The following is a 16,569-nucleotide window of genomic DNA, read 5'->3' on the forward strand; positions in this document are numbered from 1 at the left end:
AATCGGACAATTTGAAAGACCAATATCATTTTTTTCTTTGCAGCATTCCACAAAGCAGGACGTCAGGATGATGCCGTCAGAGTATTGGAACAGCTTACCCACAATGCAGTGCTTGAGAGTAGATTTAACGACGCTGGATACTACTTTTGGATGTTGTCAATGCAGTGTCTGGAGATTGCAGGAGGTATGGTGATATGTTTGAGGTCACAGTCTCCTGACCTTGTTTAGAGCATACTAGTTAAGACCAATTAAGAACTCACTCCGCGATATTGAAGTTAATAACGAGAAGTCCCCTTGATGCACTCGAGCTAAAGTAGTTGTTCCTGCCAATCTTCTACCTTCCACCCAGGTAGTAGTGACTAAGTACGTTCTACATGTAGACTGCTGCGTATTTTGAGACACGCTGGCGCCGTAATGTAGTATGTGCCGTGCACACACACACGCAGTGATGTGGTTCGCACTGTGCAATAGAACAAGTCAATAGAAATCAGTAGTATTATTTATTTGCTATCGCGTGACGGACAATCCTCCAATCAAATAGCAAGGATCTGCTTGGGTGTTATACATGTACATATAGGGGGTGCATTCAATAAGCTTACCTGTGTGGACCCCGCGGTGCTCATTCGGGTAAGTCCCTGACAAGAGCTAGACGAACGGTCACTCACCCTCTCGTGATGACCTTATGCACTTGGGGCCAGCCCCAAGTGACCCACTCCACAAGCAGGGCACTTGGGGCTGACCTAGGTGGGCCGCTGGAATTACGTCAAAGCTAACATGTATTTGAACGTACTTGGGACAGCTCAGGGTCTAACCCTGGGAAGCTAATCGAAGGCACCCATTGTGTGCTTGAACCTTGTTTCTATTTCCAACAGGGATGAAATTGTTCAGTCTTTTGTCTGATTTCAGACTTTTTAAAAGTCTACCTGGTAATAAGAAATGCTTTACTTTTCTCCAAATTAAATAAGACATGCTCTTTGATCTACTTCTCTAGCACTTAATAGGATACTGTTCCCAAAAGCTCCTTGGAATCTAGAACTCCAAAGGGTGATCGAAAGGTTGAAATGCCATCATTTCAGTATATCCCCTAAGATTGGAATCCCAGTTTCAGACTTTTTTGTCGGCAATGACTCTCATCCTTGTTCCTATTACAGCTGATGAAAGCAAGCGCCAGGACATGGTGTCTAAATTCACTGAGTTCCAGAGTAAAGCGGAGGTGTATTACGTTTACCATTCCATCCAGCGATACACCGATGAGCCGTTTACATCTCATTTACCTGATGCGTTATTCAACATGGCACGCTATCTATGGCATGCAATCATTAAGGACATCCCTCATGGAATCAGTAAAGTGTATCCTTTTCAAACTTTCAATGACAGCATGGAGTAGTATAAATGATGAGTAGTCTTAAATTGTTATCATTATTATGATTTTCTGTTAATTTTTTAATTAAGGCTGCCTCATGATCAAAAGCAACTTTAATCACTTTAAAGCCATTAGACACTTTCGGTAAACAGTATTGTCCAAAGGCCCACACTTTGTGTATCACAACTTATATATAAAATTAAAAACTTGTGAAAATTTAGGCTCAATCGGTCGTCGAAATCGGGAGAAAATAACGGGAAAAACCACCCTTGTTTCCGCACGTTTCGCTGCGACATGTGTTTAAAATAAATCCTTAATTCTCGATATCGAGAATTGATAATTGTTTTAATGTTTTCTCAAAAAGTAAAGCATTTCATGGAATAATATTTCAAGAGAAGTCTTTCACCATTACCTTCTGTAAACCCTGTAAGTTATTTGTAAATCTGTGAACTTTTTTTTTTTCCTGTTCCGAAAGTGTCCAATGGCTTTAACTCGGAAGCCTGTAGAAACCAGGTCCCATTTTCCTACAGCTGCTGGAGCAGAGAATTATGTTTATCAACCTTCTGCTTTGCAAAATAAGCAGAATACCAGTTGCAGGCCGGTTAACCTTATTAAAAGAACCCAGTGCATTTATCGTAAAGAGATGGGGTTCGCCCCGGTGTTCCTGGTTTGATTGGCAGCATATTGCGCCACTGCACCTTGTAAACCATTACATAGTGCTATGTAAAAGGAGTGGGTCTAATACTTCAAACCTAGTCCTACTTGCAAGAAAATACTGAAAGTGTTAAAGCACTTAGCCCAATTTCATAAAACATGTTAGCACAAAAACTTGCTTAGCATGAAATTTCTTCCTTGATAAACACAGGATAACCAACCAAATTTCTATTTGTTGCATATTGCTTGTTACTGGTATTCAGCGGCTGTTTGCTTATCCCGAAAATCACACAGAAATTTGGTTGGTAATCCTGTTTTTATCAAGGATGAAGTTCCATGCTAAGCAAATTTTTGTGCTTACATGTTTTATGAAATTGGGCCCGGGCGCTGACAGGGAAATGCTTACAGAGGATTACTGATTCTAGTACATGTATAATTTCTTTGACTGAGTATTGTCCAGTAACACCCTGTATGCCTTGGCTAAGCAGAGTCGTTCTCTAGCAGCATTCAAGCTAGCGAGGTTTGCATTTGAGAAGCTACAGTCACTTCGGATCCCACCTCGATTCCAGGAATCCATCGACCTAGGAAGTATAACAATCAGATCCAAGCCATTTCATGATGCAGAGGTAAGTCATTGATTTATTGATTTATTTGTCAAGTATCATAAACCACAAAAGAAACTGACCTGGGGTAGATTTCACAAAGGTAGTCCTAACTTAGGACTAGTCCTAGGTAATGCTAAGAGATAGGACCAGTCCTAAGTTAGGATGAGTTACTGGTCCTAACTTAGGACCATTCCTATCTCTTAGCATTGCTTAGGACTAGTCCTAAGTTAGGACTACCTTTGTGAAATCGACCCCTGGTAAATTTTAAATGATTTGGGGTTGGACAAAGAAAAACATACTTTAAAAAAAAATCCTTTAAGAGAGAGACTCTGCCGGGGTCGAAACATCAGGCCATAGACTAATTTTGGCCATGAATACAATAGGCCCTTTTGGTTGGTAAGCAATTTGCAACAGCTAATTGTATTTTCTGGTTACAATAATTGGCAGGATATAATACCGCTGTGCTACCATTGTTCAACCACGAACCCTCTACTCAACAACCAAGGAAGTCCATGCATCAACTGTGCATTAGCGTTTCAATGTCAGGCCATTATCAATTAGTAATAGCCTGACGTTCGACTCTAGCAAAGTCTTTCTAGGGTTGAAACATCGGGTCATATTCTGAATTTTCTCTATTACAATAATTGGCAGGATATATTACCGATGTGTTACCGCTGTTCAACCACCAACCCTCTACTCAACAACCAGGGCAATCAGTGCATCAACTGTGCCCAGCCGTTTGTTCACTCTTTCTCTTCATTTGGTAAGTTTTTACTTCTTACAATCTTTAGATGAATGCAGGCCTCCATATACATGTACAACCAACATGTATGGCACCCACAGCAATGGGAGACTTTTGGACGGTCCTTTCCACAGTTCTCGCCAGAAGTGCGCGTGCGTAGACCTACGCGCGCAATACTGAGCATGTGTGCGCAAGCTCAGACCCGCAAAAAAGGATCAGTATGTCTGCTGCCCCCAGCGTCTCAAAAGTCTCCCATTGTCATGGTGACATTTTGCTACAGTGCTCTGTAGACCCATTGCATATGATGTCACACTCTTCAAAAAGGAGGCAGATCTTTGGACAATAACTGTTCTTTGTGCGTAAAAACAAGCGCGTGACCTCAACGTACCTGTAGCGTTTCACGTTATGCAAGGGAGAGCTATTGATTTCTTACACAAAACAGAACACGCCTCCAAACAAGTGCGCGTAATTTCTGGGTGTCTACTCTCTTTTGTGCATGTTTGTACACGATTTTGACACCCAAAGTGACACCCAGGATAGGCACCTGTGAGTACGCTATGCGTATTGCAAGGGGTCTATGCAAGGTTCCTGTACAAATTTACATTTTCCTGATACAGGTCCCCCTTACCAGATGGAAATTGCTGTGCCCTTTCAAAAGCGAAGTTCACAGCCTGTGAATAGATATTTGATTCTATATAGTTCCCTTTTTAGCAGCATGTCAGATCTCACCCTGGTAAAGAGTGAGTTGGATCATTGACTCCAGTGCCTGTTGGTCCTGTTTCTATAAGGCCAACAAAACTTGACACCTTGAGTTGGAAATGGATCTATGGCATTATTGGACTGGTGTTTTCCTAACTAGTACATGTAGTAAGTTTGATCGTTGGGAGCGGACTCAAGCTCTGGTGTTTCCTATCAGCGGGGTTTTGGTTCGAGTCCCGGTCTTGACACTTGTTGTGTCCTTAACCAATACACTTAAACCATTATTGATTCATCCTTCAAATGAGTCTTAAAGCCGTTGGTCCCGTGTGTTGTTGGCAGCATATTGCACCAAAGCACATTGTAAACCATTACATGGAGCTATGTAAAGGAATAGGTCCATAATTCAAAACAAAGCTCCTCAGTCCTTGTAGGAACGTACTGAGCTCTTTGAGATGTCCATCGGGAGTAGTTAAAGCGCTATATAAGAACCATGTATTATTATCATTTGTTTTTGCCCAGTGTTTACTGTATTCAGAAAGAAATTGTATGATACCATTGGTCACAGTTACACAGATTTTAGTATCTTATCTGATGATAAGTTTATTGTCCTTAAAGGGACACACCGGCTCACCGTTTACGCAATTTAGGGGTGGAGAATCATAAATAATATTTTTATACATGGTTGCTGTAAACAAAAATCATCAAAATGTCACGTATTTAGCCAAAAATGATTTTAAAAACCAAAGCGGCCATATAACAAGCTTCAGTTACACGGACCCTTTGAATGTGAATCTTATGTTACAATTTTCACCATTATTTACATTTTGTAGCGATAATTTGAATACATGATCTTTTTCGTCAATTATTCGTAAATAATTTTGTAAAAAAAAGATTTAAATTTGGTTAAGTAAGTTACTTTTAGACGGCTGCAAGTAAAACTAGCCCGGAAGTTCACGTGATTGTTTGTACCACTTTTTGGTTAGAACAATCACGCGACCTGCGTTTTTGTCTTAAAATGCTCAAAAACGGCTTAATTTGATGATTTTTTTTAAGGACTGTTCTTCTTCATTCCTGGAAGACTGTTGAAGTCACATCTTAGTCTATTTTGTAGCCCAAGTAGCCCAATTCGGCCGGTGTGTCCCTTTAATAGTTCTCATGATGAAACGTTTATTGTGTTGCCAAGTACATATTCTCTGCTTTTAAGTTAAAGGAAAACCAAGTAAATTTGGATATTTGTTCATGCTAACCTCTCCTTCTTTGTTATATTATAAGTTTAAAATGTTTGCATTGTCCAGGGTATGGGGTTTGTTCTGGTTTTTATGCCTTGCCGGCGAAGCCAGCCCAGGGAGCATATAGTGTTTGCGTTGTCCTTCTGTGTGCGTGTATGAGCAGGTTTGTATCCAGATTCAAACCGGGGACCTATAACAAAAGGGACAATGGGTTCAGGGTTGCTATCACAAAGGAATACAATGGGGTCCACAGTTGCTATCACAAAGAGTTGAACAAAGGAGGGTCCCCATGATTGCAGGTGTTTACACACTTGTGTATGTTTGTGTGTGTGTGTTAATCATTGTCTGAGTGAGAATTCAAGAAGGACTTGGCGTAGCAACTCCAAACTTGGTTTGTGGATTGGTCATGGGATCCCCCAGAAGCCTATTGTTTTTGGACCCCCTCAATTAAACATAAAGGTCATTATGGCTAAAACAATAACAGGAAACGGACTTGGCGTGTCGACTCCAATCTCAGCGGGGCATTTGTGTTTGTCAACACACCAAATGCTTGTTTTAAAAATAAAATTAATACAATACAACCATTATTATTGCAGATATTCTGCCGTTGGTTGAGTTTGTCTTAGAGGAAGGATTAACCGACGAGGAAGCAGTGAGTTTGATTCAGATGGAACCGCCTAATAAATCATCTAGAGGAGACGGGTGGAAGGAATCAGCAGGAGACGCTGTACAATCTATGAGACTAGATGATTATGGCAATCAAGCTGTTGATGAAGATCCATTCACTGCTAAACTACTCAGCTTTGAGGTTGGTTTCTTTTTGTTTTACTCTTGAGCTCCTAGGCCCATGCCACACTGGGTCTATTTACAAGCAACCAGATAATCTCTGAGAAGAACATTTAAAGGGTCTGGGTACTTTTTGAAGGACAAAGAACACAATGTCCACAGATTTATATTAACCTTACACAGTTTGGAGATAATGATAGTAGAAAGCTTCCCTAAAAATATTTCTTACTGAAGTGCTGTAGTTTTTTAGTTTTGAGAAATGAGTAAAACAATATTTAAAAAATAATACTCGTCTCCGGATCGAAAATTGTTTTAGCATGTAAACGTATTTTCGTGAACTCATTCTGCAAAAACTACAGCACCTCAGCGTGAGTCGTTTCTCAGATATCTGCGGGTTGGTGTCCATTTACGAATGCTGCAGCTAGAGATGGGATTGGTACCCGATGATGCTTCCCTCAACATAGATGGAGATAGATTAGACGTTGTGCAAAACCGTGACAGTTTGTTGTTGTTTTCTCAGCAAGTGCAGTAGACACTATATAATAATAGTGGCTGCTTATAATATAAGCTCAGGTCCGTCACGCAGCGATGCTCATGGCGCTTCAACATTATTACCCCTGGTCACTGGGCCTTTTCATTTTATTAACCATCTCAGCTCCCTTGGGAGTATACAGTCTGTGCTGCCAAATATTTAGCTTACTAAGCTAATCAATTACAAGAACCAACTCTGCCCTAACAGGTACCCATTTACTTGCTCAAGGAAACAAGTGTCACGACCGGGATTCGAACTCACACTTTGCTGAACAGATACACCAGAGGTTGAGTTCGGTGCTCTAATCCGCTCGGCCAGCTAAAACTTTCACAAGTGACTTTTACTGAATCTTTCATTGACAATTTTACCTATAAATCAGCATTGCATTGACATAAACCATTCTATGACCCTACCTTTAACTTGGTTGTGTGAGTTGTACAAACTGTGTATTTTGTTGTTTTTCCTTTGTAGCAAGGAGGTAGTGAGTTTGTTCCAGTGGTTGTCAATCGATCGGTTCTGCAAGCTACAGAGCGCCACCATGTGATTATTCGTAAGTGGCCAGCACCGCTACGATACCAGTACTTCAAGACCATTATGCCTGATGTCTCAGTCACTACATGCCCATCTTGTAACCAGGTAAACTTTTAAATCACCAAACCTGCTTGAAAGTTTTTCCCATGAGTTTGTTACACATACAGAAAAATTAATGGAAGTATCACGTCACACCTCTTTAGGTTTGGGTTTGTTTTTTTCTGACCCTAATGGATTGGTTTAAAACAAATATTTGGTTTGGGGATGAGCACAGACAAATTTACTAGAGCCTGACTCGAACCGATGACCCCATGATTAATGTGCTGGCGCTCTACCAACTGAGCTATCTAGCCCTATGTTGGCAGTCTTCCTATTTTGTCCATTTCTTTAGAATGCTTGGTTGTAATGTAAACTTGGGTGTGATCCCTGGTTCACTTCAGGAAACGATTGTTTGGCTTCTAACTGGCACCCTGAACAAAGATATTGACAATATAGGGACACTGCCAATATAGGGCTAGATACATGTAGCTCAGTTGGTAGAGCGCCGGCACGTTCATAATCCGGAGGTTGTGGTTCAAGTCCCACTCTAGTCGAAACCCATTGACGTCATAAGATGGGGAAATATTTCTGAGATTGATTTCATGTTTCTGTTTTCAGTTCTTTCATACCGATGAGTTTGAGTTAGCTGTTCTACAGAAGAATCACTGTCCATTCTGCAGAAAGTCACCAACAGAATCCTGAGCTGAAAGCCCCCCCCCCCTCTACATTCTGCAGAAAGTCACCAACGGAATCCTGAGCTGAAAGTCCCCCCCCCCCCCGCCTCTCCATTCTGCAGAAAGTCACTTACACAATCCTAAGCTGAAGTACAAATTCACGACCGGGATTCGAACCAACACTCCGCTGAACCGAATCACCAGAGCTTGAATCGGTGCTCTTAACCGCTTGGCCACGACACCCCATGTACATGTTTTGGTTCCAATTAATTGGATTTCTCAATAGTAACAACACTTATTAGTCTATCTATTTTCGTACGTTTTCAAACGACAGTTGGTAACATTTTATATTTATTTTACAAAATATTTAGGCATACTTAAGTACTTGCACATTATCGAGTACAAAGTCAATTTGCTCAGCTACTAAAATGATTTTTCTAAACTGGAAAATGTTTTTGTAAATTGAAAGATAAAACATTTTTAGCTATGTTTTGTTGCACTTCATGCTATCTTTCAGTTTTGAAAAGACAGTAATTTTAAATTTGAACTATTTACTATACTTTGTCATAAATCTACACCTAGAGTCGTAAAAATAATCTACACTTTCAACAATGGATCGAGTGACTTCACAGAAGTAGTTGAATATCATCTAACATTACTGAAAAAAAAAGTCATTCTCCAAGTTGGCATTTTCAGAGTCTCAAATGCTGATCTGTTTACAAATGTTTCAATATTGTCTAAACAAAATCCTTGGAAGTAAGGTTTGATGTTTACACAGAATGCTGTGTTTATCTGTGGATACATTACGGACACTTTATCTAAGCACTTGAGTGCCTTAAGAGATTTAAAATAGTTGGTTGTTTATCTCCTTTATTTCAGTCTCTACAGTAATGCAGTCCTTTATTGAAGATACCGGTAATCTTATTAAAGTCATTGGACACTTTCGGTAAACAGTATTGTCCAAAGGCCCACACTTCGTGTATCACAACTTATATATAAAATAACAAACCTGTCAAAATTTAGGCTTAATTAGTCATCGGAGTTGGGAGAAATAACGGGAAAACCTATTCTTGTTTCCGCACGTTTTGCCGTGTCATGACGTGTGTTTAAAATAAATCCGTAATTTTCGATATCGAGAATTTATATTGTTTTAATGTTTTGTCAAAAAGTAGAGCATTTCATGGACTAATATTTTATGGGGAGTCTTTCACCAGTACCTTCTGTAAACCCTGTAAGTTATTTTGTAAATCTGTGAACTTTTAATTTTGTTTTCTTTCCTGAAAGTGTCCAATGGCTTTAAAGAGACCGGTAATCTTGAAGACTTATTAATGTGAACAAGCGTTCTTGCAGTACTGAAACTTAACCATGTTGAGAATTTGTGATTGAAGTAACAGTTAACTCTTTCAATAGATGTTAAATTTGCATCAGAGATAAAGAATATGAACTTTAGTTTTAACCCCACACCGATATGTGTTAGCACTGTATACTCAGTATATTCCTGAGTTCTGTGAAAAAGAAAAAATCACAGGCATATAGCTTGGGTGGGATTTGAACCAACGACCTTGGTGTCCTACCAACTAAATGACCAAGATTAGCCGGTAGCTAGAGGCAGTTTGAACTTTATATTTTAGCAGTGGTTCCCTAACAATGTTTATAGATGTTCAATTCGCACCATGGAACATCCCCTGTACATGTTTTTTAAACATGTTTTTTTTTAAATAATATTTGCAACTAAGTTATTCCTAAATTCCACTTACAGTGTTTTACCTTGGGTAATGCATCTCATGCAAGGCACACCTCATTTCGGTGGTGTGTTGATAAAGCAAGTGTCCTAAAGATAACATGACAAAATTGCTAATGCTTTACAACTACTCAAATGGTGGCTTGTTTGGTTAAATTTCTTCCTTGACTTTCCGATTGATTTTTTTTTCTTTCCAATTCACTGTAGATACATTGGTTTGAGTTGAATATAAAACATTGTAAGAAATCTTTGTAAATATCCAAGCTTTGATATGTACTTATGTAAATAGTCTCTCTGTGACACAATTAGAGGTGTAATGTTCATGTTTATTGAATGTATTCAGTGCATACAAACTGGACACCAAACCAATCAGTTTTCATTAAAGAATTTGCTACTTTATTTTAGGCTGTTTTAAAGGCAGTGGACACTATTGATAATTACTCAAAATTATTATAAGCACAAAACTGAGTAATGGAGAGAGGTTGATGGTATAAAACATTTTGAGAAACGGCTCCCTCTGAAGTGACGTAGTTTTCGAGAAAGAAGTAATTTTCAACGAATTTGATTACGAGACCTCAGATTAAGAATTTTAGGTCTCGAAATCAAGCATCTGAAAGCACACAACTTCGTGTGACAAGGGTGTTTTTTCTTTCATTGTTATCTCGCAACTTTGACCACCAATTGAGTTCAACTTTTCACGGCTTGTTATTTTATGCATATGATATACACCATAGAGTAAGGACAGAGGATACACCAAGTGAGAAGACTGGTCTTTGACAATTACCAATAGTGTCCACTGTCTTTAAGAATTCATTAATGTTTACAATGCGTAAAAATGTTAAGTTATCTAGAAAAATTTGTACTTTTGGTGTAGGAGTGTAGGAAATATCTCAGATGTTTTGTGACATTTGCAAGATAAAAAGCTATCCAAACCAACTTCTTTGTGTTTGTAGATTTTTGTTTCGATTTGACTGTAAATAAATCATGTCAATTATATGCAGCAAAATTGTGAGTCCAGTCAATTTCTTTTTCAAAGTTCAGTTTGTAATACTTCTGTGTGCTGCGGAAAGCTTTTCAGTTGCATAGGCATGGGTAAGCCTCAAGTCCTTTTGAGCGATTTTTTTTTTTTTTTTTTTGAGAAGGGAGACGAGAAGACAGTCTCCAAGTTACAGGTGCTGGAACAATGGGATGGGTCTCAATAATTAATTTTGACACCGTAGACGACTAAAACCAAGTTGTTTTTATCCTCGCACCCTTTTACATCCGAGTTTGGAGTTTCAGGCGATTTGGAAACTTAAAAATTTCGGCCGATTTTGAAAAAAACGACAAGGGTAACTTGACGTCTTTTTCACAAACTTTTTCTCTCCGATTTGTCTCAAAATTTAACCAAATGTATTCCTATATGTGCAGAAGACAGTCTCCAAGTTACAGGTTGCTGGAACAATGGGATGGGTCTCGATAATTTACTCTTTACATGATTTTGAACCGTCGTTATATCCGAATTATGGCAATATCTCAAAAAGTTGACACCCTAGACGAATAAAACCAAGATTTTTGTGATCCTCGCACCTTTTTTCACCCGAGTATGAAATTTCAGGTGATTTGGAAACCAAAAATTTCGACCGATTTTGGGAAAAAACGACAAGGGGTATAACTTGACGTTTTTTCACCCTCGAAAATTTTTTCTCTCCGATTTGCCTCGAAATTTTACCAAAGGGAGTTCTTTATGTGTAGAAGACAGTCTCCAAGTTACAGGTTGCTGGAACAATGGGATGTTTCTCAATAATTAATTTTGTTGTCTTAATTTTGAACCGTCGTTATATCCGAATTAAAGCAATATCTCAAAAAGTTGACACCGTAGACTAATAAAAACCAAGATTGTTGTGATCATCGCACCTTTTAACATCCGAGTTTGGAGTTTCAGGCGATTTGGAAACTTAAAAATTTTGGCCGGTTTTGGAAAAAAACGACAAGGGTAACTTGACGTCTTTTTCACCATTTTTTTCTCTCCGATTTGTCTCATAATTTAACCAAATGAAGTCCTATATGTGTAGAAGACAGTCTCCAAGTTACAGATTGCTGGAACAATGGGATGGGTCTCAATAATCTTAACACGATTTTGAACCGTCGTTATATCCGAATTGTGGCAACATCTCAAAAAGTTGACACCGTAGACGAATAAAACCAAGATTTTTGCGATCCTCGCACCTTTTTACACCCGAGTAAGAAATTTCAGGTGATTTGGAAACCAAAAATTTTGACCGATTTTGGAAAAAAACGTCAAGGGGTATAACTTGACGCTTTTTCCCCCTCGAAAACTTTTTCTCTCCGATTTGCCTCAAAATTTAACCAAAGGGGGTTCTTTATGTGTAGAAGACAGTCTCCAAGTTAGGTTGCTGGAACAATGGGATTATTATTATTTTTTATTATTCAATGGTTTATTAAAATTCTATTCAATTCGCTGCCAGCAGCAGAATTACATGAACAGTTACATAGTTAAAAGATTTGGAGTAAAACATTACATTACTTTTTAAAATTGCCTGAATCTTACACAGAAAAACTGAGAGGGAGAAGTACTATAGGGAGGAGAACAGTAATGTTAAAATTAATTAATTAAACATATGAGTAAAACATAGTACAATCAAAATTAAAATGGCATAAAGACTATTAAACTTTAAAACAGGGATTATTTAGAAAACAGTTCACTCTCAATGGGAGGGATTTAAAGTCAAACCAAAGGACCGCAGTCAGGGACCAATCCACTTCATGCACCAAAATAAAACTGTGGCACTAGAAAAAAAAAAAAAAAAAAAAATGGATGGGTCTCAATAATTCATTTTTAACATGATTTTGAACCGTCGTTATATCTGAATTATGGCAATATCTCAAAAAGTTGATACCGAAGACGAATAAAACCAAGATTTTTGTGATCTTCGCACCCTTTTACATCCGAGTTTAAAGTTTCAGGCGATTTGGAAACTAAAAATTTCGGCCGATTTGGGGGAAAAACGACAAGGGATAACTAACAAACTTGACGTTTTTTCACCCTTGAAAACTTTTTCTCTCCGATTTGCCTCGAATATTTACCAAAGGGAGTTCTTTATGTCGGCCGATTTTTCGAAATTTCGGCCGATTTTAGAAAAAAAACGACGTTTGTTCACCCTCGGAATCTTTTTCTGTGCAATTTGCCTCAAAATTTAACCAAATGAAGTCCTTTATGTGTAGAAGACAGTCTCCAAGTTACAGGTTGCTGGAACAATGGGATGGGTCTCAATAATTCATTTTTAACATGTTTTTGAACCGTCGTTATATCCGAATTATGGCAATATCTCAAAAAGTTGACAGTTGACGACTAAAACCAAGATTTTTGTGATCCTCGCACCCTTTCACACCCGAGTATGAAGTTTCAGGCGATTTGGAAACTAAAAATTTCGGCCGATTTGGGGGAAAAACGACAAGGGATAACTAACAAACTTGACGTTTTTTCACCCTTGAAAACTTTTTCTCTCCGATTTGCCTCGAATATTTACCAAAGGGAGTTCTTTATGTGTAGAAGACAGTCTCCAAGTTACAGGTTGCTAAAATGGGATTGGAAAAATGGGATAGGTCTTAATTATTAATTTTGATCTTGATTTTGAGGCATCGTTATATCCGATTACAGCCAATATCTTGAAAAGTTGCCAAGGTAGACGACTCAAACCAAGATTTAATAATCCTCAGGGAACTGTTCAGGTCGGTGTTTGTTTCATTCTAAGGTACTACATTAAATAAATATGCAAATTAGTCAGAGGAGCGGTAGCCCAGTGGAAGGGCTTCGGATTCTGAACCCAAAGGTACTGGGTTCGAGCCCGGTGTTCTTTCTTCGCTTAAGGCCATTTGATTATTTCATTATCTTGTGGTAGAGGAAAACCTCTGCTTCACACTTAAATAATTTGCGAGTGGCAAGAAATCATACGCTAAAATATTTTTTTTCTTAATTATCAGTTGTTCATTCTAAGGTTTAAAATTAAACTCGAATACAATTGCATCGAGAAGAGTAGTGGTCGAGTGGAAGAACTTCGGATTCTGAACCCAAAGGTACTGGGTTCGAGCCCGGCTGTGTTCTTTTTCTACCCTCAAGATTATTGATGTACCCCAAAGCATATAAGAGGGAAATACTTTACACTCATGAAAAAAACTTTAAAAACATGCGAAGGGAAGGCACACACTATGTATATACGTTTTTATTTCATGTTGTTCACTCTAAGGTTTATAATTAAACTCGAACGCAATTTTAGTGAGAAGAATCGTGGCTTAGTGGAAGAGCGACGGATTCTGAACCAAAAGGTTCTGGGTTCGAACCCGGGTGGCTTCTTTTTTCTACGCATAAGACCATTAGTTTAAACAGTACCCAATGCCATAGGGAAATCTTTGCTTTATTATACTTGAAAATTTGCGAGTAGAAGTCATACGACGTTTTGATTTGTAATTTGCTCATTACATGTATAATGGTTTATAATAAAACTTGAATAGAACATGAGTAAGAGTAGTAGTGGCCCAGTGGAAGGGCTTCCCATCCTACACCGAAAGGTACCGGGTTCGAATCATGGGTGTTCTTTTTTCGACGCTTGAGCCAATTGGTTTACGCTAAACCCTATGACAAAGCAAATCAAGTAAGAGTAGTAGTGGCCCAGTGGGAGGGCTTCCCGACCCTACACCTAAAGGTACCGAGTTCGAATCATGGGTGTTCTTTTACTATGTTTTGATTAAAAGTTGTTCACTCTAAGGTTTATAATTAAGCTCGACCGCAACTTAAGTAAGAGCAGCAGTGGTCCAGTGGAAGGGCTCCAGACTCCACATCACAAGGTACTGGGTTCGAGCCCGGGTGTCTTATTTTTTCTACGCATAAGACCAGTGGTTTACGCGGTACCCTCTGGCATAGAGAAATCCTTGCTTTATTCTTAACAGTTTGCGAGTGGAAGGCATACGCTTTAATACGTTTTGATTTCGAGTTGTTCATTCTAAGGTTTATAAATAAACTCGGACGCTAATCAAGTAAAAGGAGGTGTGGCCAAGTGGAATGGGCTCCGGACTCCACATCCAAAGGTACCGGGTTCGAATCATGTTTGTTCTTTGACTTCGTTTTTATTTTAAGTTGTTGATACGAAGGTTTAAAATTAAATTCGAACACATGATTAGTAAGAAGGAGGAGCAGTGGCCCAGTGGAAGGGCTCCGGGCTCCATAACCAAAGGTACTGGGTTCGAATCATGGGTGTTCTTTTTCTATGCTTTGTCAAATGGTTTACGCTTCACCCTGTGGCATAGGGAAATCCTTGCTTTATACTATACTTTGCGAGTGGAAGGCATACCGTATAATACGTTTTGATTTTAAATTGCTCATTATAAGGTTTATAAACAAGCTCGAGCGCAAATTGAGTAAGAAGGAGCGGTGGCCCAGTGGAAGGGCTCCGGACTCAATACCAAAAGGTACCGGGTTCGAAACTAGACGGTGTTCTTTTACTAAATCTTAATTTAAAAATGTTCATACGAAGGTTTAAAATTAAACTTGAACAACGCACTTTCTGTAAGAGGAGCGGTGGTCCAGTGGAAGGGCTCCCGACTCCATACCAAAAGGTACCGGGTTCGAATCATGGGTGTTCTTTTACTAAATCTTAATTTAAAATTGTTCATACGATGGTTTAAAGTTAAACTTGAACAACGCACTTTCTGTAAGAGGAGCGGTGGTCCAGTGGAAGGGCTCCCGACTCCATACCCTAAGGTACCGGGTTCGAATCATGGGTGTTCTTTTACTAAATCTTAATTTAAAATTGTTCATACGATGGTTTAAAATTAAACTCGAACGCAGATTTAGTAAGAAGGAGCGGTGGCCCAGTGGAAGGGCTCCCGACTCCATACCCAAAGGTACCGGGTTCGAATCATGGGTGTTCTTTTACTAAATCTAATTTTAAAATTGTTCATACGAAGGTTTAAAATTAAACTCGAACGCATATTTAGTAAGAAGGAGCGGTGGCCCAGTGGAAGGGCTCCGGGCTCCATACCCAAAGGTACTGGGTTCGAAACTAGACGGTGTTCTTTTACTAAATCTTAATTTAAAAATGTTCATACGAAGGTTTAAAATTAAACTCGAACACACAGTTAGTAAGAAGGAGCGGTGGCCCAGTGGAAGGGCTCCGGACTCTGGACCGGAAGGTCCCGAGATCGACTCCCGCTCTCGAAAAGTTTCAGGCGTTTTAAAAAGACTTTTTTTATTACAATTTAAAAATTCATATTAAAAAAGTTCATAGGTTCGTTTTAAGTTTTAAGTTTCTTTTCTAAGCGAGTGGGAGCGGTGGGTGCCACTGCGCGGTGAGTCGAGACTTCGCGGTCGGTCGCTTACCAGGCTGCCACCACCGTGGCTCGTATCGAGAGGCGCTGCCGCTACCGGGGTTCGAACCGGGGACCTTTCGCTTCGGAGACCGACACCTACCCACAACACCTAGGTGGGTCCCCCCATTAAAATACGCATTTTGGACTTGATAAACCTTCGGTTCATACTTTACACAGGGTACTATGGCACGGAATTACAGTGCTTTATACTTAGTATATAATTTGCGAGTGGAATACTTTACACAGGATGCTATGGTATGGGAAAGTCAGTGCTTTATTCCAAACAGTAATAAATAAAGTACAAGTTCTTTATTTGTGTACAACATATTCCTTTAACGAAGAGCTCAAAACCTTCCATTTTAAACCAAAGATGTCAAACCGAAGGTCCAATTACGAGCAACTTAACACTTGGTTTCGTTCGTCAGCGAACTGGGAAAGGTTAGAATCACACATCACAATATTTAATATAATTAGCAAGCAGAAAAAAATACACAGAATCGTTGTCTTTATTCAGTAAGGCCCCCTGGCTAGTGGTTACAAATAAATCACAAATTAAAACCAACAAGTTTATTTTTAACTCAATATTAACCCACCCAACCCCTTTAATT

At 39.1% G+C, this 16,569-nt stretch overlaps 1 protein-coding gene across 3 annotated transcripts in view; it reads left to right on the forward strand.

The window, feature by feature from the left end:
• Window positions 1–10,591, forward strand: part of LOC139954019 (intraflagellar transport protein 122 homolog) — a 45,322-nt gene extending 34,731 nt beyond the window's left edge. For all 3 annotated transcript variants that reach the window (XM_071953666.1, XM_071953656.1, XM_071953674.1), the window contains 7 exons: window positions 44–184; window positions 1,152–1,350; window positions 2,478–2,643; window positions 3,274–3,385; window positions 5,889–6,100; window positions 7,082–7,246; window positions 7,799–10,591. In XM_071953666.1, the coding sequence (XP_071809767.1) occupies window positions 44–184; window positions 1,152–1,350; window positions 2,478–2,643; window positions 3,274–3,385; window positions 5,889–6,100; window positions 7,082–7,246; window positions 7,799–7,882 (1,079 nt within the window). In that variant the 3' untranslated portion in view covers window positions 7,883–10,591. The remainder of the gene's footprint in view (window positions 1–43; window positions 185–1,151; window positions 1,351–2,477; window positions 2,644–3,273; window positions 3,386–5,888; window positions 6,101–7,081; window positions 7,247–7,798) is intronic.
• The last annotated feature ends 5,978 nt before the right edge of the window (window positions 10,592–16,569 follow it).

Source organism: Asterias amurensis, chromosome 2, assembly GCF_032118995.1.
Source record: "Asterias amurensis chromosome 2, ASM3211899v1".
Classification (NCBI taxonomy): Eukaryota; Metazoa; Echinodermata; class Asteroidea; order Forcipulatida; family Asteriidae; genus Asterias; species Asterias amurensis.